Genomic DNA, 22,804 nt, shown 5'->3' with positions numbered 1-22,804 from the left:
CCTAGAGACGTCGTTTGTGTCAGTACAGCTGTCATGAGTGTCCCCTTGCAGTGTGAGAACAGGTAAAATTTGCGTCCATAATCAGGATTTACGAGCACTGGAGCGCTTGAAATCAACTCTTTTAATGATTTGAATGAGGTGCTCATTTCTTCTGACCATTCTATTTTCTTGTTCTCCTGTTGGGCCTCCTTGAGCGCTTGCAGTAAGGGTCTGGTGTATGCTGCATAATCTAATATCCATGCTCGGCAATAGTTGCACATTCCCAAGAATTTCTGCATCTCTTTCACTGTCGTGGGTTCTCTTACTGATCTTATTGCTTCTACCCTGTCGGGGATTATTCTTTTTCCATCTTTTAATATTAGCTGTCCCAAGTATAGAACTTCTATAAGACAATATTGTAGCTTTTCCTTGTCTACTTTGTACCCCTTATTAGCCAACAGTGTCAGGAGTGTTCTCGAATTTTTTCGGCAGGTTTCTTCATCCTGTGCACAGACGAGTAAATTGTCTACGTACTGAATAATTGTGCTCTCAACTGATAAGTTTCCTAAGTCTTCATGTAGTATGCGGTTGAATATGCTCGGGCTCTCACAGTGTCCCTGTGGTAATCTACAATGTTCATATCTCTTCCCCCCTAGTGTAAATGCTGTCAGGTATCTGCTCTCTTCGGCCAAGGGGATGGAAAAAAATGCGTTTTTCAAATCGACCACCGTGAAATGTGATGCCGTTTTTGGGATGCTGCATAATATTGATGCAGGGTTCGGGACCAAAGGGAACTCTTTCTGTATTACATCATTTAGGGGGCGTAAATCCTGGATCATCCTCCAAAACCCTCCCTTTGCTTTTTTAATTGGGTAAATGCATGTGTTACATGGGGAGTTTGAAGGCACTATTATCCCTTGTGCTAGTAGTGCATTTATTTTCTCTTTTATCCCTTCTTCAGCTTCACGGGACAATGGATATTGTTTCACTCGGGGTAGAATCGCTTCTTGTTTGAGCTTTATTATCACTGGTTGTACTCCATGCAACAACCCTACGTCATGGGGGCCTGTTGTCCACAAATTATTTGGTACTAGCCTCATGTCATCATTGAAGAATGACGGTGGTGCTCCAACTACTGCCATCAGCTGGACAGGAATTTCTCTAGCCTGAATCAAAATGTCACAGGGCATTGCTATTTCCATTACGATTTCACCATCCCCTTCCAAATCTGAAAAGAGATCCTCATCAGTTAAGTCTCTCAGGGCAATATTGGCATTGGTACACAGTACTGTACGCCACTCACATCCTTCTATATCCATTCCAATCACAGAGATCCTTTTCGCAGATACCTGTACAGCGTGCAAGTCTAATGATACCACTGATCCTGGTGCTATGTCAGGGTGTACTATTGGGCGGAAGAGGAACTCCGCCGGTATTCTCCAATCCATTCTTTTTAGGTCAGGAACTATGAGGGCCAGCATCTTTAGTCCTTCAATAAACATTCTCTCGTCCACTGGCAAACCACATATTTCTGGTGCGGTTGTGTGAGCCTGTACTACCAGCATTACACGTAATGGGCATATTCCTGGTGTTGAACACACTATACCTCTCTCAGTAAATGATATCGTCATATTCAGTTTGCTAAGAAGATCCCTCCCTAGTAAATTTATTGGTGAATGTTCATAATACAGTAAGGGTGTTTTTACAGTTTTACCCCCTACAGTTACATCCAATGCTTCTGTATAAGGAACTTCAATTACAGCCCCAGAGAACCCCTGCGTCTCTAACTTCCGGTTAGATAACGGGAACCGGCCCTCCCTAATACATGATTTCTCCGCTCCCGAATCCACCATGAATATGAACTGCTTGTCTCCTATCTGCGCCCCTACCAATGGTTCCTCTGCTGCATCGTAGGTGGTAGATAGAACTGGACACGCAAGTGTTCTCTGTGGGCTGTCCTATGCAGGGTGTCTCATTGCCCCCCCTTGGTTGAACACGCTCCCTGAAACCACTGACACGCCACTATAGGGGGCTGGTGCTGGGGCTCCGTTTGCTGTTGTCGCGAAAGGGTTGCCTGGCGTGTAGTGCATAGTGTCATTGTTTTGTGGGTGATTCTGTGTTCTGTATTGGTGTCCCTGTTGTTGCTCATTGTACCCCTGCCCTGCGTTTCTTTGTTACTGTCCCATTGGGAGACCATATGGGCTCCCCGGATGGGGATGGCCATAATGTTCTACCTCTGGAAATCCGCTGTTTGGTCTGCTTCTGCACTCCCTAGAGTAATGTCCCCACCTCCCGCAGTTCCAACAACTCCCTTGCGCACCTCTGGGACCCTGCCATCCATTTCCTCCCATTCCCCCGTACCCTTGTCCACCTCCTCTTCGGCCCCTGTACCCACCTCGTCCCCCTTGAGGGGCCCACTCTTGCCACTGCGGACCTCCGCCCTGCTCCTGCTCGTTCCACTGCCGCTGTCCTGCTCCTGCCCAATTAGTTGCCATCCTTCCTTGTATTGCTACCAGCCCCTCCTCTTCCTCATCTCCCTCCCTGCTGTGTGGGAGCGCGGCTACTGCTGCTGCAACCTTCACCAACTTTGTTTGCACTAGTTTCGCTTCGTCTGCCAATCTTTTCTGCGCCACCTCCTTCTCCCTTTCTCTTATTCGCTTACAGTGGTGCACTATTATGCTCTGAATCTCAGGCCATCCTTTTGCTTCAATACCTGCTATCTTGTCGAGCGCCTTTTGCACCTCTTTTGGGAGCCCCCTCTTTATAATGAAGTAAAATAACGATGTCGATTGATACCAGGGCGTGCCCGTTTCTGCTCTCCACATCTCTTGGTCCCGAAAAATGTAATCCATAGCATCTTCCCCATCATTCATTGTACACTGCATTACTGACTATAAGTCTGGGGTATCTGGAAACGTTTCCCGCAAAGCATCCCACACCCTTGCACGCACTGTGTTAAAGGAGGCCCCATCATGGCGATCGCAGTCTAATGTTACTCCCGGGAAACCAGCCTTGACCCATACTCTGTCGGCCTGATCCCCCACTGCTGATACGAGCAAGCTCTTCACATCCCCTATTGCTAGGGGTACCCCGGCTGTGTGTTTCTCAAAGGCATATATCCACTTGCTCGCCCCTCCTGATAACGGGGGCAATAACTTTAGTAAGTTGGCCTTATCCATCTGAGCCCAGGGTATGTAATTCGGCCTCCCTCCTCCCATATGTATTAGCGGGAGCTGCAACTTTCCCTTCGTTGTCGTATCTGTACCCACCTTCATTCCTGATTTTCCTAATGATGCCATTTTCCCCACCCGGTTCCTTAATCGCCCCGTCCACTCATCATCCAATGTCCTCGTTGAGCATGCACCATCCAACCCTTCGCTTCCCCCTCCCATTGCCATACTCAACCTGTAGCTTTCTTCCAAATCATCCCTTATATCACATAGTAGCTCCTCCCTATCTCCTATAGGCCTCTCTTCATTGTCAGTACATCCCTCTCTTGCCTCTAGTTCAATTATTCGGGTTGGTTCTTCCTGTATTCTGAACAGTATCTCGCCTTTTTTCCACCCTTCTTCAAATGTTCTACTCTCACTCTGCGCTCTAGACACATGCTCTGATCTGGCTGCATTAAGTGCAGTCCGCTCACATATGCTTTTTATCCTCGAGAGCTCATCTTTGGCTATAGAGAGCCTTGATTCTAGATCGTCTGTTAGTTTTTCTATGTCCACCCTTGGTGTGCTCACCTGAGCTCGCTCCCTATGACTCTCGTATGGAGGGGGTGCTGTTGGCCCTTGGGTTGTGATAGTTGTTGGTGGGGGCACATAAGTAGGGTCACTGTATCCCTCTGCGGGCACTGGCTTGTTTAGTATTGGGTACAACCTGGTTACTTCTATCGGTGGCTCTTCCTCTGGCAATACCTTATCATCTTTTTGTATCATTAGTGGATTATCAGTGGTAGACGGTAGATCAGGATCTAATTCCCTTGCCTTAGGCGGTGGTATCTCTTCAAACAGTCTCCAGAGGTCTAATATTTCTCTCCTATTATGCAACTGCTTCCCCTTGTATTTCAAACAAATGCATGTGGCTACCATATCTAGGACACTCTTGTCAAATGAACCGCCTTCGGGCCATATCTGAGGCAACCCCTCCCCCTTCAACTCTGTGATCCATTGGTCATGATATTTCTTAATCCGCTCTGCGTACCCAGGTAGGTGTTTGCAAATATGTGATAAGGGTGTTTCTGCCCCCATACTTTGTGCCCACCTGGTACTTATGTATCTCTATATATCTCGATACCTCAATATAAACCTATCACCATGTGAGTCAGCGTATTTTATGTCTTACTGAATCGTGGGGACCTTCGTGTTCCTCCCTCCGCCTGCACACCATAAGAATGGCTGCGCACCGCCTCTCTTCTATCCTCTTTGGGGGCACGTACAAGAGCAAACCGTCAGTAATCTCAACAATGTTACCCCACAAATCAAAAAAGGTACACACTCGCTTCACCACATTACTCTTGTCTTTACGGTACTTCGTCTGGTCTCACTTACCATGACCACTCAATGGTTATACATTTCTGACCACTTTTACACAACCATTACATCAAATTATGTCCTGACACATACAATGTTCACACACCCCTATGTAGCACTCTATTCACAGTTCAGTTTGTCCTACCTTTCCTCCCTAGCCAGCTGTCCCTGTCCGTCTTATTCAGTTATATGTATATATATATATCTGGGTTTGCCCCTCAATTTTAGAGTAAAGCTCTCTTTCTCTTTAGTTTGTCTCTTTGGTTTTGTACTAACCCAAGTGTATTTTTCCCGTAAACCTAAAGAAAAGAATAGAAAGAATAGCAGTCACTAATATATTCTCCGTGTCTCCCTTTGCCAGACACCTTTATCTCATTTTCTACTTCTTCATATATTCCCAGTACTAGTCAAGATAGCACTATGCGGCGCCGCCTTCCACCCCCTCTCGGAGCTAGGTTCCCGTCACTTTTATCTCTTATTCACCTCTTAATCCTAATGGCCATATGCAAAGAAAAAGCAAAGAAAGTTTAAGATGGTCCTTAGTAGACCCAACGTGCCCCTTTTTACCCCGCCTCGTTCCCTGTCCTAAATCTCCTCCTCTACTCCCTTTATGATCGCTCGCACTCAATACTCACGTGCCCGTCTTGAACCGAGAGTCTCCAAAACTGGGTCCGTCCAGGCAGTGCTGGCGTACGCTCAACAGTCAGCCCCGGCTCCGGTGAGCGGTACTCAAAGAGGATTTTTCAACCGGGATCCCGTACCCTCTCTCTGTTGAGTGCGCACTTATGAGCGTACCGGTCGCCGTTGGCGGGCAGCCTCCCTGAGCCGGCGCACCGTGCATATCCCTTTTTGACCGGAGATTTTCGTGCCAAAGGGGACGGTAGGGATATGTTGGGAGAAAATAATAATCACGCTTTCAGGGTCACCACTGAAGGCAAGCGTCCCCAACCAGCACGATCCTCCCCGCAATGAGAGACAATGATGTACTCTCCCAGAATGGGAATAAGGCCAAGACAAAGTGCGGGTGAGCGTAAATGGGAGTTTATCAATCAGAATAGGGCATGCAAAGAACTCTGCAAACTCCGAGAGCGCTCTGTCTGACAATAGCAAAGACAGGCGTATATATTTACAAAAAACATCATAAAACCCTACACACTATAGGGGGCACAAGTTCAATGGGATTGGGTGGCGACGACTAGCTATAGGTACTGCTGTGATGTGGTTGGTCTTGGCTGGAGGACATCACTGGTCAGCCTCGTGGGATGGGCTGGGCCTGGCGGGTCAGCTGGGTTCATCCGGGCGGTGTTGTTGTGCCACTATGGCCAGTGTCAGAGATGAATGGCTTTTCCTGACTTCTCTGCCCTATGCCATGCACACCGCAGTCATTCAGTCTTTTGCAATATTATCTTCTTTAGTAAATCTTCCAATAGGTTATTCTACAGGTTAATGCAACACAGGAGGAATGCACCTTGAGAGGAGATTGATGGAGGTGGAGCAGCGCGGCGCGGGCCTCTGCTCTCTCGTCTGGCAGGCTTCGCAGGGAGGGAGGGGGAATGGCCTTGCATATATTCACAAAGATATCTTCCGTGTGTGTTGCCGATTTTAGGTGAAAGCATCATAAACATTCAAATTCTATACAATACTCATTGAATCATTCCAAAGCTTACATTTTAACTTTGCTAATGCCTCTCAAATATAGCTAGTCCGAGCACATTATTTGTACACTATGTTTTAACAACTACAACATTTTGTTATATGCATATACATTTGCAGTAAGTGAGGTAGTAGTGAGGTTGGTGGAGCGCATAGAAAACGACTCGCCACCGTACGTGACGGTAGTGGCACATATGGGGCTTGGACATACACACATGAAGGGTGCATTCTCACGCGCCCTTTACAAGAGCCCTCAATATGGTTGCATTTGTCTTTCTCTGCACTCTAGCAGCATTAGTTCGGTTATGGCGCGGGACCGTGGGGTGTAAACTTTTCAATGATACGCATAACAAATAATCCCCCGGGACGCTTTCACTATTTGTACATAACTGCCGTGGTGTGGGTGCTTCATTGCTAATGCCATATGAACATGCATTCTGCCATATCTATACATTTTACAGGTTTTTTAGTCAAAGAGGTTTGTGGAGAAAATGCTTCCATTGCAGGTCATTTTGTCATTAGTATTTGGGAACTTTTGCTTTTATCTGAGGGCCATTTTACAGTTCTCTTCCTACCCAGGCTCTGCTGGCCGGGTCATGCTGGGAGCAGCGATACACTGCGGAAGGTGAAATGTTACAGTGTTGGTATCTTACACTAGCTCATGTCCGTCTTGTTCGTGGGAACGGGCTCACAGCGGATCTGCCAGGGAGCTGCGGCCACAGGGATAATTGAAACTCTCCAAAGGTGGGGGTCGCGCTGCAGTTCGCCGAGCTCACACCATCGTTATTAGACAAAATGGTTTCTGAGGCCTAGCTAAATTCAATATGTGTGGGCAATGTCTTCAGCAGGTGAGCCATCCACCACCTGGGCCCAGGTGGTAAGGAGGGGACGCCTGATGAGCCATGGCCCTCACCGGGGGAGGGGATGTAGGCGAGGGGGGTCTTTTGGACCAATCCTCCCCTACAAGAGCCTAGGCTGTTGAGTGCTTTTGGTACATTCAAAGTTTTCCAAGGTAGGAATTAGCACTCATGTGTCCTAGAATCTATTGTGGTTCCTTCTTTGGGGGGTTAGGCCACTCCTTTGGTCAGCCAAATGTCCCTTGAGCCAATGCAGAAACCTGTTTGGGCTGATTTCCCAGTACAGCCAAAACATGTAATTCTTTATTTTAGTTTATTTTGTTTTTAATCAGAAGAAAGCCTGTTGAATAAAACATCCCATATATGTTTCCCTGCAAAAAAAAACCTTTGCTAGGCCAGGACATGTTTTATTCAATATTGTACTTTTAAACCAGGCATTCTTTTTATTGCAAAAGCCCATTTTGACACATGGTGAAAGCTGCTAAGATTTCTCTTTTAAATTTGGATTTTCTCTCTTCTACCTGGCTGGCTTCCCAATATTGTTTTGCAGCCCCATTCAGTTTCTTTTATCCTGCAGTTTGTTCAAGCCACAGGTTCACTGAAATTGACATATGCCCATAGAGCTATGATTTCTTTAAAGCCTTGATTTTTGACATTTTGTAACACAGAAGTTAAGCGTTTTTTCGCGCGGCTGAAAGGGATGTTTCTTAGATTTCCCAGATTTGGCTTGACATTCAGGGATAATGCTCTCTTCTGCTGAAGCACAGTGTGGATATGGATGGGCATGGCAGGGCCTTATTGATAAAAGCAATGTGAATTGGAATAGATAAAAATAGTATCAGGGCATCATCCTTTTTAGTGTCAAATATTCCCTTTTCAATGGGAACTTTTTGCAAGCAGCTGAGCAGCGCTGTCTTTTTCAATTCCCTTCATTTGGTGCACTCAAAACACACACTGGAACTTTTCTCAGTGTGCTCCCTGTTCCAACTCGCCCCATCAGTGTTTGGCAAGATGGTGCAGCCATCCTTTTGTCGCTGCCAAACGCAGTTTTGATGCAATGGTGCTCCAAGGAGCTAGCGCAGCCATTTTGCTGTTGACTGCAGAGGTGCAGCTTGGTTATGGATGGGAATTCTGATGAGTGGATCAATGTAGCCCACAGGGGTGGCGTACTGCGGGAGGATCACCTAAGAGGAGACAAGGCACTGGGCAGTGAGGACATCCAATGGGATGAGACACAGTATTTATCCTTGAAAGGAAAGAACCTTATAAAGAGCCAAACATGTAATGGCGTATTGTCATTATGATGTATTGGAACCACATATTAAGCCTGTTGATGTGGGTAAAGCTGGTCTGACATGTTTACATACCCCAAGGAAAGAAAGATCGTTAGAGACTTCCAAGATTAAAAATCACCCTTAATCCCAAAGGTACAGTGAAAGGAAACCTATAAATATTAGCTTAACAAAACTGCCTACCTCTTTTCAAGTACACTGTAATGCTTCCTCTTTAAATGCATTTAAGAAAAATACATAAAATATGCATTTAAAAATAAGAAGTTAACAAGAAAACCTAATTGGGTTGTTTGGGACTTCAAGTCACATACTCCCACAAATACTGGGATGAGGAAGATGTCTGAAGAGCAATTTTGCAGTAGTAGCTAGCCTGTTAAGCTTAATGACCCGCACCTGAGGGAAGCAGACAGGCTTAAAAGGCCTCCTTGGGTGCAGGCCTTTAGATGGAGAAGGAGCTTTGAAGTCAATGTTCACATCAGTAGCAGCAGAAGACGCAAAGCCCGGTGTTGGCAATCCAATAAGAAGTGGGTGAACATAAGGGACGCCAGGACTTTAACTAAGCGGTTTCCAACTGCCTGTCCTGAGAGGTTCCTGTTTCCCCAAAGTCTGAAGTGCAAAGGTTGCGCAGCGGAAGGCATAGAGAAAGACTGCTTTTCCCTACGTGAACCTGATTGCAGAGATTGCGCAGCAGGTAACATGGTGGAGACCGTGGCTGAAAGGAGTTATGCAGCCGAGGGTCCCAGAAGCGGGAGGAGCTCCTTAATGGTATGGTAGGACCGAAGGCACCTTTACTGAAGAGAGGTGTGACAGTCCAAAAGAAGCCCGAAACAGCCCAACCCCGGCAGCATGCAAAGGGGGTAGGACAGAAGCCAGTGAGTGTTACCGAGCGTTCTGATCCCTTGCGTGAACAAAGGCTGGCAACTGTATCCAGTAGAATCAATCTTGTAGAGTGAAAGATATCTTAACGCGACTGTTGAATGCTGAACAATGGGAAGTATCAAAAGTAGCACTCGTGTATGAGTGAACTTTATTCACTCCACTCGCGTAAGAGTAAAAAGTCTTCAAAAATATTAATTACATATTAATAACTTTGAGAACAGTGGAAGAACTCATTGCATATCCCTAAAAGTTATTCTAAGGTGAAGGCAAACCTAAGAAGCAATTATAAAGCAGTTGAAGAACAAAGTAACACTGAACTTTGGTGACTGAACATTAAATGTTATGAGTTATGCAGAGCAAGAATTGCCCAACCCAAGTGTAAAAAAGTGCTGCTCCAGCCAAGAGTGAATGAAACCTTTCCCAATGCCAAAGAGTGGTGCAAGTATTGTCCTAGGCCAAAAAGGATACAAACATTGCCCAAACCAAAAGTGTGCAAGCCTTGGATAAAGCCAAAAAATACTGATAACAAGGTCTATGTTTAAACTACTCTGGTTGGCAGGAAGCAAAGAGGCAAATGCAAGGTTGGGAAAAAGGAAGCTTGTTGCTTGGGACTGTTCTCTGAAAGTTGTTACCAAAGCCAAGAAGAGGAAAGGTAAAATTACATCCGTAAGTGCATTTTTGTTGTTGTTGTTGCAGAAAGACAAGAGTGCCAAAGAGGTTGCGTTTCTGGAAAGTTGATGGGCATAAAAAGAGTGCCTTGCTTATTTGAAAGTGTTGAGTTGCACTACAGCAAATTTTGTCTTTACTGAAAAGTTGTTAAAAGTCACAAAGATACAAACTGCTGAAGTTGTGGTAATACATTGTGTTGTCAGTAGAGTTGAATGTGGAACACTATGGAGCAGGCGAGTAGACTCACATGGTGAATTTTATAGATGTTAACCTGATATGAGAGTTATTCAGGTAAAAGCAGAAGTGCTGTGAAGTCATCCTGACAAAGATAGAAACTGTGACTTATAATATTACAAAAAGACTTAAGAAGTGCTGACAAAAGCTGTGGTTCTTTTACCATGTCAGACATTGTGTTTCATTAGATCTGACAATTATCTGAACCTAACTTGAAACCTGGGGAAGGGGATTTCACCCAGATTGCCAACAGAGTCTGTGAATATATTAGAAGTCCAATTACTGACATTGTTGTGAATTGCCATATATTTTCTTTGTATATTTTATGTTTGAGGGACAGAAATCCCTTGTTAGAGTGTTTCCTTTAGTTTCGGATAGGCAAGGAAATCCTTGGCAGGGTAGGGAGTGAGGTGCAGGTTGAACTTATAATTCAATAAAATGGCACAATTTGAGAAATCATCTAAATGTTATTTGCCTCACATTTCTGACCCCTCACAGTACAAACATAAATGAATAACACATATGCAGAGAAGTCTTCTAAAAGGTTTCATTCTTAGGACACGTTTGCTCTTAGGATGATAGTCACATCCAATGAATTTCCTATGGATAACAATCTAATACATAATTTAATTAAAGCAAAAGAATATGATTGTTCCTGGTTCCCTTTGCATGATCATTAAACTCGTTTTTTTTTTTCATTTCAGGTTTATGGACTTGGCAGAGGTGATTGTGGTCATAGGTGGCTGTGACAAGAAGGGGCTTCTGAAACTGCCCTTCACAGACCGGTACAATCCCAAGAGCAAGGAGTGGATGGCACTGGCTAGTGTGCCTGGATACACCAAGTCAGAGTTTGCTGCCTGTACCCTGAAAAATGATATATATGTGTCAGGTGAGACCACTACTCACCACACCATCCCTATCTTCCCCCGTTAAGCCATTCCTAACTGCATTAGCATGAATAATTTAATAGAGGCATTTAATGATGCCACAATTGTATATTAAATTAGCACAAAGGGAGGAGGTGCCACCCAATGAGCGTGCTTGCTATGTAAGCTTTATTTACCATCGGAAGTCAGATTTTCAAGATAATAGGGTGCTTCCTGACTATAATTTCCTGCTAGATCATAGTTAAATCAATGGGCCTCATTACGGGTCAGGCGGTAACCCTGCCGGTGATACCGGTGGGTTGCCGCCAGACCCGAAAAAATTACCGGAACCTGACTTCCCGGTAACACCAGGGGATTACAACCCCAGTGGTCCGGGAAGTCAGGCACCGGTAATGTGTAATTCCCCATTCCCATAGAGTCCAATAGGACTCTATGGGAATGGGGAACACAGAAGCACCGGCACTGTTAATACCAGTGCTTCTGTGAATGTCTGCCTACCGTGGCCGCTGTGCCCATCAGGGTCAGAACTGCCGGGCACAGCGACTCCAGCAGACAGACCCTTAGTGTGCCAATCGGAAACAATGGTGCCGGTAGTTTTACCGGCACCATTGTTTCCAGACCGGCATACTCATAATGAGGCCCAATATCTTACTTTGGGCCTCATTACGAGGTGGGCGCAAACGGATACTGGGCACCGTTAAGGACATCGGTGCCGGTAATCCCTTTGCACCCTATTCCGAGGTCCCTTTGCAGGTTTTACCAGGCGGCCATAGTGGGAGCCGCCTGGTAAAACCCATACTCTTGGTGAAGATCCCCAGTTCATATACCTCCTGGAAGACTTCGGGCCTCATTACGACCCTGGCGGTACGGGGTAAACGGCGCCGTAAAAGGTGCCGGCGCCGTTTACCCCGTACCGACTCATTACGAGGTCCCCTCGCGGGACCCAGGAAGCAACGCCTGGTCAAACCAGGCGTGCTTACCGGGTACCGCGAGGGGAAAAGGGAGCAAACAACGGGCCAACTCGTAATGGCCCGTTGTTTGTGTCTTGATATTGGGAAAATCTTCCTCGGGACCAGCCTTTGGGAGCAAAAATTACCCAATTCAGCCCAAAATACAGGTTCTATTGTGCCGAGCAGTGAACTCATGCTAGTGACAAATGACACCTTCAAAAAGTTTTAGTATTTATTCTAAACAGTGAATTTCAGCAACATCTGGGGATTCAAGTTAGAGAAGATTACAAAGCACAAAACTTAGAGAAATGCAAAATATAGAAAAACATAGAACTTAGAGAAACTTAGAGAAACACAGTGTTACGCCCCTTCAATCAGCACTGGGAGACCCTGGCCCTCATAAGCTAGCTGTAACAAGCCCCGCTCAGAGGACAGCGCTGTAGGGTGCCGACAGAGCCACAAATTCCGGACACTTGATCTTGCTCGAATCAAGTCCACAGATCGATCTCCCACCTGAGTCATGTGGGCATGCATTTTTATAATCTCGTGCTGTCAGTCCATGATGCACATTTCCAGAACTTTCCCTGTGCAAAATATAGGCTTGCTCATGGAAAAACCCAACTCTGTGAATTTCCACTGTGCTCCTTTTCTGTGCCCCTCCCTACTTGGAGCCCATCTGCGCGAAAGCTCAGGAATGTCTTATCAGTGCCTTCTCAGAGAAAGAGGATTTGTTTACGAAGCCATGCAGGGCTACCGTTAGAAAGGCAGAATATTCTAAGAGAAGCCGAGATGAATTAACCCCATGTGAGCAAGCTCTAAAAGGCATGCACTCATAGCTTAGTGTTCATAGCGCTTAAGACTGGCTATCTAAGCGCTATATAGGTGCCATAATGTTCCAAACACTCCAATAATGTCTATTAGCTACAGAGCTGGGGCCTTCGCCCTGCCTGTTTATCTACAATGCATAATGTGACCTACCACCCCTACTAGGCCTGCATATTCCTTGTAGCTCACTACTGCATAATGGAAGTGCTACAACAGACTACTGTCAGCATTTTTGGCACATACTTTGAATAAACTATTGGCTTTCAGCGGCTAATGCTGTCATCTAAAGCCCTGATTGGCAAATTTGCAATTTTGTGTATCACTACAGTTTGCTCCCTCTCCCATTCCCATTCAGCCCTATGGGGGCTGGAATGGGAATGGGGAAGGCCCGAGTCCGGATTCGGGTCCCAACAAACCTGGTGACGATTGTGACTCCTACCGTCCACTCGCAATGCTCAATTACGACGTTAAAATATTGACCACGATCCTAGCCAAAAGGCTCTCCAGGGCGATAGGAGAATTAGTGCACACAGACCAAAATGGCTTTGTGCCGGGCCGCAACACCACCATTAATCTTCGCAGGCTTCACCACGTTATGTCCCAGGCTAACCGAGACGGGGGCTCCTATGTCCTGTTATCCTTAGATGCCATCAAGGTATTCAAATTCATCTACTGGGAATGGCTGCTAGCGGTTCTCCGAGGCTTCGGCTTCGAGGAGAAATTCATCAGATGGGTCGAAGTACTCTACACCAAACCGAAGGCCCGAGTAAAACCCGGAAGGCTCGTCTCGGCGGCATGGGACATATAGACGGCACTAGGCAGGAATGCCCACTTTCCCCCATGCTCTATATACTTGGGCTAGAACCCAATGCCATCTACTTCAGAGAACAATTCTTTGAGAAAGGTATGCGATTGGATGGGGTAGATCACATAATCTCCCTGTACGCAGATGAAGTCCTCCTATATGTGAGGGACCCGCACCTGAACGTGCCGACTATGCTGGAGGTCCTAGACAATTTTGCCAAAGTCTCAGGAATACAATTCAGCAGACGCAAATCTTGCCTCTTCTCATTGGCAGACCTCAAAGACAAACACATCGAAGACCTACCTTCTTTGGGTGTACAATGGCAACCGGCCACATTCCGCTACCTTGGAGTCAACATACTACACACACCCGAGCTCATGCACAAGAATAACACCTTGGCGGCGCTGCCCCCTCTACGCATATCAATAGGGTTCTGGTCTAGGCGCCCCCTGTCCATGATGGGAAGAGCATCCATCATTAAAATGATTGTTCTGCCCAGGTTCCTCTACGGATTCCAAAATGTACATTACTATATTAAAGCCCCCTTCTTTCACTTACTCAAGATGATACTCAAGGACTTCATATGGGACAAAGACAGACACAGGACGGCGTTAACCACACTAACCCTCCCGTATAGACAGGGTGGCATTCAACTTCCTGATCTTGAGAAATATTATCTGGCAGCCCAGCTCAGCTTTGTAGCTAAATGGTTGGCGGATGACGCCACTTCTGAAACAGCACTTCTACAGCACCCAATCGCCCCAATCCGGCTGAAGGAACTCATCTGGGCACCCCAGCACCTCCTAAGCGAAACACCCCTATTAGCCATCTTGGGAAGGCAAGTATGGCACAGGGCAAAGTCACTTCTTCACCTGAGACACGCATATGCCACGGACATGCCGCTCCTCTCAGGCCTATGTAAGGCCAGCGTCGACCTAGTGACCATCAGGCACTGGGAAAGGAAAGGAGTATACACGTGGGGAGACTTATACAGTGAGGGCTCCTTGCGCGACTTCTCTTCCCTGCAATCTGAAGATGTTATACCCACCGGCCAGTTCTTGTGGTATCAAAGGATTCAAAAGCTGGCGCGAGCCAAGTGGGATACATGGCCTGAGGTGCCCGAGGCAACCCCTTTGTAACACTATTGTATAACCTGGGAAAGGGCTGGAGACCGGTGTCCCAAATATACAGTCACTTAATAGACAGGCCTAATCCCCGCAGCTCTGACCTAAAACTCAAATGGGGCAGGGACCTGGGGCGCAAAATGACCGACAAGGAATGGGGGAGAGTCCTGGTGTTCCCCAAAGAGGTATCCAGGAACTCCAGATTTAGATTAATCCAATTAAATGTGTTATACCGTTCCTAGCTAACTCCATATAGACTAGTGAAGTTCAGTAAACAACCCCACCATAACTGCCCATGGTGCAGCAGGGACAAAGCAGATCTTCTACACATGTTCTGGGAATGCACCAAGACCCGGCAGCTTTGGGTCAAGTTGGAGCAAACCTGCAGGAGGGCAGGCATGTCCAAATTTGAATGGACCAGTGGGATGACTCACAGTCCTGATATGGAATTAGGGATTGGCTCACCACTCCGCTTATGCGCTCCTTACCCTGCTTGCCACACCCTGGCCCTATATTGAAGCCCCTCTCTAGGGTAAGGGAACAGAGGTGTGCCTCTGCACAGACTGGAAAGTGTGCCATTCCCTGAGCGTGTCTTCCAGTTCTGATGTGGGACTCTGGGCTGTCTCATCTATTCACTTGGGCAGTCCTCTTTCTGGTTATCACAACCTTGCCCTACCGCTGGTGTAGACTCTCTTAGCCTTAGTTGCTCACTGATAAGGGTGGGGACTTGTGCATGGATGACTGGCTGACTGTCAAGTGTCTCTCTATAATTCAGGTCTCTCTCTTTCCCTCTGTAGATTTAGATGGGGTTCTTGTACCTATGCATTGGGGTGCTGAGTGGGCAGGCCCTGCCAGTTTTGCAGAACCACCATTCCTTGCTTTTATTATAGGGGCAGTAGTAATTGCTACAGCGTCCATAGCTGCAGTGGAAATAAAAGCAGTGAATGTTGGGGAGAACCCATTATCCCTTATTCCATGTGATGTCTGCTCCCCGGGCATTAGGGTTGCTTTCCTTAAAGGGGCACTTTCTATTTGGCACCATGTGACTGAACCCCACCTAGAGACAGGGACTAAGCAGGGGTGACATGTGGATCCTCCTACACCACCCCCGGGCTCATCATCTGCTACCTTGGGGTGGAACAATGCCCTGTTGGTCACCCAGTAGATGTCACCTAAATGAGGCAGAGGTCTTTACCACACATTGCTGTAAAGAAAACTGAACAGAGACTATATATACCTGGGTGCGGCACATTAGAAGAAAGCACTGCGTACGGTACATATTTGTCTTTTCTATTGATAATCTCAGTAGCACATGTGTTATGAACTTGTGGGTGCTAATAGTTACAATGACTCACCAGAAGGCCCATACCACCAGTAACTGCACTGCCATCAAAAGGAATGCTGAAGGCATTTTCTACCACTTGAATTGTGGCAGTCTTTGTGCTGTAGTGCATCTGAAGCCATATTAGTACGTTGGGGAGAGATTGTTGATGTCGATGGGTTTGAAGTGTTGGTATACAGTCTTTATAACCAAAAATATAGTCCCGCTTTGCTGCGACTCTCTGCATCATTCCAGTGGACTTTTGTGTACGTGGACTGCATTTACCATCAGGCTCTCTTGTACCTCTTAGGAGGCGGGTCCTTAAAAGGAGGAAGCCGCGCGCACCGTGCGCGCGCTCCCAAGCGAGTCCCATTGAGTCCCGCTTTGCCGTGACTCTCTGCATCATTCCAGTGGACTTTTGTATACATGGACTGCATTTACCAGCAGGTGAACTTTCAACCAAAGAAAGTATACTTTATACTATCTAAGAATTGAGAATCCGTATTTACACTGTGTTTGTATCTATCTAGGCTCTCTGGTACCTCTTAGGAGGCGGGTCCTTAAAAGGAGGAAGCCGCACGCACCGCGCGCGCGCACCCAAGCGAGTCCCGTTGAGTCCAAATTTGCCGCTTCGCCGCGGTGTCCGGGGCTCAACGGGGCCCTGCGGGCTTATTATTCTTAGACATCAGCCCTTGTAAATTTGCCCCTTTATTTTGAAGTTGGGATCTAGCAAGCCTGTATTTTTAAATATTATTTTAACGGAACACAGTGCTCATTAGAATATATGGCTCGCAAACCAAGTGGCCTGTATCGTCTTACAACCTCCATGCCTCCAAACATACGGCAACGGATTATGTCCGAAACTCAGTCTGTACCAGAAGACCGACTCCCAGGTAAAGCAGCAATTAACCTGTGCTCAACCCCCTTACAACGCTCTTCTCGAGGCAAAGCCAAAACGAAGGATAAAATGACAGTGGATAATGCTGACATTCGTAAATATGGTTTTGGCAATGTGAACAACATCAGCATAGCGGTTCTGTTTTCCACACATGTGCCTCCAGCTGCCCCAACCGATGGTGCCTTTCTCTTAAACTCTGAGATGTGCATGGGTGTTAACGCGTTGCCTCCTTTGGATAGCGACATTCACCCTGAGGAAAATTAAAAAACAGCCAAAATGCCCATTTCTTTAACAGATAGCATGTTATTACAAAATGTTCCATCTGGGGCTCCACACTCAGGGGCTCCTGTAATGTCTGAAACCTCTAAAGAAGCTGTAATTGAACTTGATACCAACAACTCGTGCTTCTCGGCCAGAGCAGATGGCTCTAATCTATCTAAATCCCCTGACATGTTTCGGCACTCTGGCTGCAACATATCGGTGCTGGAAGTTTCATATATTCCTCCGACTCCACGGAGAACAAACAATGCTCCCCTGAGTCCAGTTAAATCCTCTCATACACCTAAAACCTCATATTTGACACTTGAGGTAATGAACATTGCTCTTATGGCTCTTGCTAAGCTTTTCGAATCTGTCGACAGCACATTGAAATGCCCATCTGACAACTTCTACTCATTCAAATCTGAACAAATGAAATCCACCATGGATGTTAACCACACATGTGGCGAAGTTGTTGAAAAACTAAATAATGTCACTAAATTGCAAAAAGAAATAGCCCAGTCTCTGGTCCAGAAGCAAGTTTCAAAGCCAAAAAACATTACGACAGGTGTATGTGTTTTTACTCAAACACTTGAAGATCCAGACTGTCAAATTATTGAAATCATTCCAGATTCCCAAACTCACCTGCCTCCTTCTACTATCAGTTACCCACATAATACTACAACAGCAGTTCCATTTGTTGGAGGCATCATAATAGAAAAAAGTGTGACAACACCTTCTCTTACGGCTCCCCTCAATGATTGCCTATCTAAGCAAACTGGAAAAAAGCATCTAAATCCACATATCTAGTTTTTGACATGAAAGCTACAAATCTGGTAGGGGAGAAGACAATCACGAAAAAATGTGGCAGACAGCCGGCCCAAAAAAATCAAAATATGTGAAAACTTCGAAGCTGGCGGTCTCATCGTCCACTAAACAATTCATTAACAATCTTACAAGGGCAAACACTAGCTCAGTAGCAGCCGCGAGCCTCATAACCAAAAAATATGTTGCTCTGGCTAATTTGAAAAAAAGTAAACATTTGGACTCTTGCCTTTCTCCTAGAGTTACCCTAGATCACCCTCCGCTAGATGAACTGATTAAATTGGCCGAAGGTCACTATCTATCGAAACAAAGCAAATCTAAGAGAATACCCCCGAACCTCACACCAAACAGCTCTCACAGCAATGAACTCTCAGATGACATTGCGGCTTCAAGGGAAGCATTAAGACACGAAATTGATTTATATCTCGAGGCCCGGAAGTTTGAACCTCCTATCTTTCCCATTATAACTAATGGCCCGGCTAAATCCTCAGTTGCTTCCTCGCCTGAATCAGTGTTAAAGGTGATTCCCAACAAAACTCAAAATTCCCTCGCAAAACGAGTCTCCTTTGCTGATTCGGTGCCAATGTCGATGAGAGTCCAAAACAAATCTCTTCCTCTAGTAACAACCTCTCGCAAATTGAGCTGAATGAAATAAAAGATTCCATTGCCCGACTATGGATGCTTAATACTAGATTGCATCCTCTGTCCCCACCAAAGAAAGCGCTTGACAAAAAACGTTCAGGTTCACAATACTCTGACAATCGATCACCTGCTGCATCGAGTCTTTTGTCTACTAAACAAATTACATCCTTTAAAAAGCCGCTCTCTAAAGCGGAAAATAGACACTCCTTGTTACTTTCATGTAGACAAGATTTCTCTCCCTCATATATAATGAATCGACAGAGTATTCTTAAACTCTTCTCTGATACGATTTCATTGCGAGAGATTGAGTCTGATGACCTAGACCAAATCGAATTGCCAAACAAGGAAAATCTTGCTGCAGTCCTCATATGGACTCGATCCTTGATTATTCATAACATCATTTGGGCTGCACGCGAGGACTTGTTTAAACTGGGTTTCGTGATCTCACTAACTGATAAATCGAAAGGTCTGTTAAAATCCTGTCTCAAACCCACACAAAAATACCAATCGTATGATCCTAGAAACAACGCTGATTCAATTCCATTTTTGCAGAAAGGCCCTAATCATATGACCAGAGTATAACTAGAACAGATTGGGGAGCAAATTAGTTTATCTGTAGTGAGCTGGAACACACAAGGATTTACTCATCTCATCAATAATACCTAAAGTACCTTGTGTGACTATGTCTTGGTGTTACTGCAAGAAACATGGTTGTCCATTGCTCCCTCCTGGAACAATTATGATATACAACTTGAACCAGCCATAAGAGCTACTAGAGGAAGACCTATGTTAGGTCTGCTCACTGCAACTAACTCTCTGGCAAACATACATCTTTTTCCATTGACCTCTCCTAATCCTTTCATTCAATACTCTTATATCACCATTTGGTCCTTCAAAATCGCCTGTTTTAATCTGTATTGGAATCCTATGGGTATCACAACTGCTCTATTTCTTAAAAATCTAACAACTGCATTAGAGGATGTTATGCTCTCATATGATATTATACATCTGATTATTGCTGGCGATTTTGAACTTGCATCTCACGAATGCTGAGGCATCTAAACATCAAGAACGTGTACGAATGTGGAACAAATTTGCGAAATCATGGAACCTAGTCATGTTGAATGGCACAAGCGTAGCTGACTCTCCTCCCCTTCCAACATGGTTTAGACAAAATCAGTCAGCTACTATTGACTATATTTTTGTTTCAAGAAGTATTTTTGAGCACACCACTGACTTCGCTATCAAGTCTTCTGAGTATAGTGACCACCTCCCCGTGACTTTTAAGATTATTTTGTCTCATGCACCAATTGTGAAAAGACATTCACTCAGGGGTATGGTTCAAACCAACAACTCATTAAATCGACTAAAATGGTCAAACTATTCCTTAGCATGCTATTGTGACCATTTAAAAACCTATGAAGAGATTCCTGTGATTTCCTCCAAAGCAAACACGGTGACTCCTTTTAATCTAATGCAATTTTATGCCACAAAACAGAATGTCAATTCGATTCCAACACAAGTGTCTGACAATGCAATCCGGAATAGGAAAGCCTTATTTAAAACACAGAAAAGACAAGCTCGACATTTATCACCAGTTTTGAAAATTGCTGCACTAAGATCTATCAAAACTGCTTATAGAAATTGGTTAGCAGATTACAGAATTACAAAACAACAAAAGGATAGTGAATTCATGCTTCATCAGATACAAAGTAAAAATACAGCCCAAATTTGCCAATTACTCAACTCTGTTACCAATGTATCTCAACTTTCTTCGCATAGAAATGGGGTGTCAGAAAATGACTGGCTTCTCCATTTTACATCTCTGTATGCCGCTCCAACCATGCCTGAGACTTTAGACTTGCCTTCATCACCTTTCGTACTTAAATTTGATGAGGACGACATTTACTACTTTATTAATAAGGCTAGTATGTCCCGAGCCCCAGGCCCGGATGGACTCTCAAATGCTGTTTTAAAGAAGAATATTGATCTTTGGGCTTCGATCTTATATTCACTTTTCCGATTAATCATCTGCTACCAAGAAATTCCGTCATCATGGACGCAGTCTATCATTGTCCCAATTTACAAAAAAGGAAATAGGCAAAACCCAATGAGCTATCGTCCCATTGCCCTTCTGGATGTCTCTAGGAAAATCTTCTGTAGGCTGATCCTACGTGATCTAAATACCTGGTCTCTCCTTTATAAACGAAGAGATCCATTTCAAACTGGATTCGTTTCAGGTCTTGGCACTGCAATTAACTTAACTATCCTTAATGCCATCAAATCTTCCTATGCCACGCGGATGCAACCACTATATGTTGCATTCGTAGACTTTCGCATGGCATTTGATTCTGTTCACCGTGTGTTGCTCCTGAGGAAACTAGCGAAATATGGCTGTCCAAAAGAATTGATAAAAATTGTGAGTTTGCTACATTCAAATACATCTGTACAAGTAAAGTTAAACATGGAGGGCCTACTATCTAAAATAATCCCGACTGCTATCTATTTCTACTTGTCCTGGCTGATGAATCCATGGCAGTTCAATCTGACCCTCCTTAGCTTGGAAAGCAAGCTATTTCATGGCTCCTCTATGCCGATGACTTAGTCTTGGTATCCCAAACTCCATCTGGGCTTCAAACATTGCTTAATGTCCTTGAGCAGTATGTTTCAGTAAATAATCTGACGGTGAATGAAAATAAAACTCAAATTGTTATTCTTGGTAAACCCAAATCCTCATCACGAAACAAATTTCAATGGTCGATATGTAAGAGCAAATTACAAATTGTATCAGAATATAAATATCTGGGATTATATTTTAATAATTCTATCTCAGAAATGTCACTTGAATCGACAATCCAAGCAAGGCTTGTCTCTCAAGCTAAAATCATTCATGCAAAATTTGGTACCAGCAGAAAGTACTACCGTCATTACGTATGGATTGGAATCTGTGCTACCAAGGACCCCCAAATTTTGGAATTGTCTGGAAGCCAAATTTTGGAAGAGCATATTGGGGCTTCCAAAGAGTACTCCCACCATGCTTTTAAGATTTGAAGTCTGTCTTTTGTCAATTCATGTACAAGTCACTTGGAAAATGTGCGCTCTACTAAGGAAATGTATTATGGGCATATCTAATCAGGATAGTCTGGCCATTCTAGCCAACTACCATTTGACTTCATTTCACTCATTTCCTTCAAAATGGAGAACACATACTTTAAATGCCCTTGCAGAGGCAAACATTTCGATTGACCTCCTTGTTTCTAATCCGAGCCGGGCAAAGACCAAACTTTATCAAGATGATTGGTCTATGACCCAAGAAAAGTGTCTCAAACTTAAGGACTTGAGTAGAAGTCTCTTTGGCCACAAACAATTTTGCAGAATGGCCGATTATCTTGTTAGATGCCCATCATCAATTCTAAGAATGAAAATTATGCGATTTCGTCTTAATCTATGACCAGTTAATTAAATCCTATTAAGACAAGGTCTTGTCACAAAAGAATTGAGTTATTGCGGTTTTTGTAAAGACTAATTTCTTACTGAAACACTTGCTCATATTATAATGTATTGCAATGTTTTTGTCTCACAACGTTCCAAATTGAAAGAATGTTTGACCCGTAAATATGCTGATTGCTCTCGCAATGAAATATGGCTTGAAATTTTCGGCTAAAAAAAAATCTCTGTTAGGATTGCAACAGTACAATTACTTGATGCGGCCTTCCCTTATGAGAAGAAATCCTACATCACTGCTAAATGAACACATTAAAAGCATATGTAGAAAGGGAGGCGCAATAATGATATTTCTTGTTGCAGCGATCTTGTTAATCCTGTGTTTTTAAACAAAAAGTGATGGCACATTTGGATATCAGATATTGTTACATTACATGTCTATACTCAATCTTACAACAAACATGATGCTGTCATAATTTTATGATAAAAATTAATAATCCTGCATTTTTTCTTAAGATAAATATTTGTAAAGTTGTAATGTCAACCAAATAAAAAAATAAAAATAAATAAATAAATAAATAACGAATGGAATTTGTAATGAAAAAGGGTCAAATCTTGTGAGGAAGCGGCTGGGGTGGGTTTTTAGCCTGGGAAACAGGGGTTTAAGGGGACAGGGGTTCACCCCCAAAAAAGAAAAAAATATTTAGTTATTTTTTGTCGTTATTTTTGTTTC

The 22,804-nt window shown here is 44.5% G+C and overlaps 1 protein-coding gene across 1 annotated transcript in view; it reads left to right on the top strand.

The window, feature by feature from the left end:
* The window catches only part of KLHL35 (kelch like family member 35), a 240,147-nt gene that overhangs the window by 169,447 nt on the left and 47,896 nt on the right, over positions 1-22,804 (top strand). The window contains exon 3 of the mRNA XM_069640064.1: positions 10,797-10,981. Within this exon, the coding sequence (XP_069496165.1) occupies positions 10,797-10,981 (185 nt within the window). The remainder of the gene's footprint in view (positions 1-10,796; positions 10,982-22,804) is intronic.

The sequence above is a fragment of the Ambystoma mexicanum genome, chromosome 7q, assembly GCF_040938575.1.
Source record: "Ambystoma mexicanum isolate Mex_15411 chromosome 7q, UKY_AmexF1_1, whole genome shotgun sequence".
Taxonomy (NCBI): Eukaryota; Metazoa; Chordata; class Amphibia; order Caudata; family Ambystomatidae; genus Ambystoma; species Ambystoma mexicanum.
Note: the sequence above shows the minus strand (reverse complement) of the source record. Positions and strands in the feature narration are given on the sequence as shown.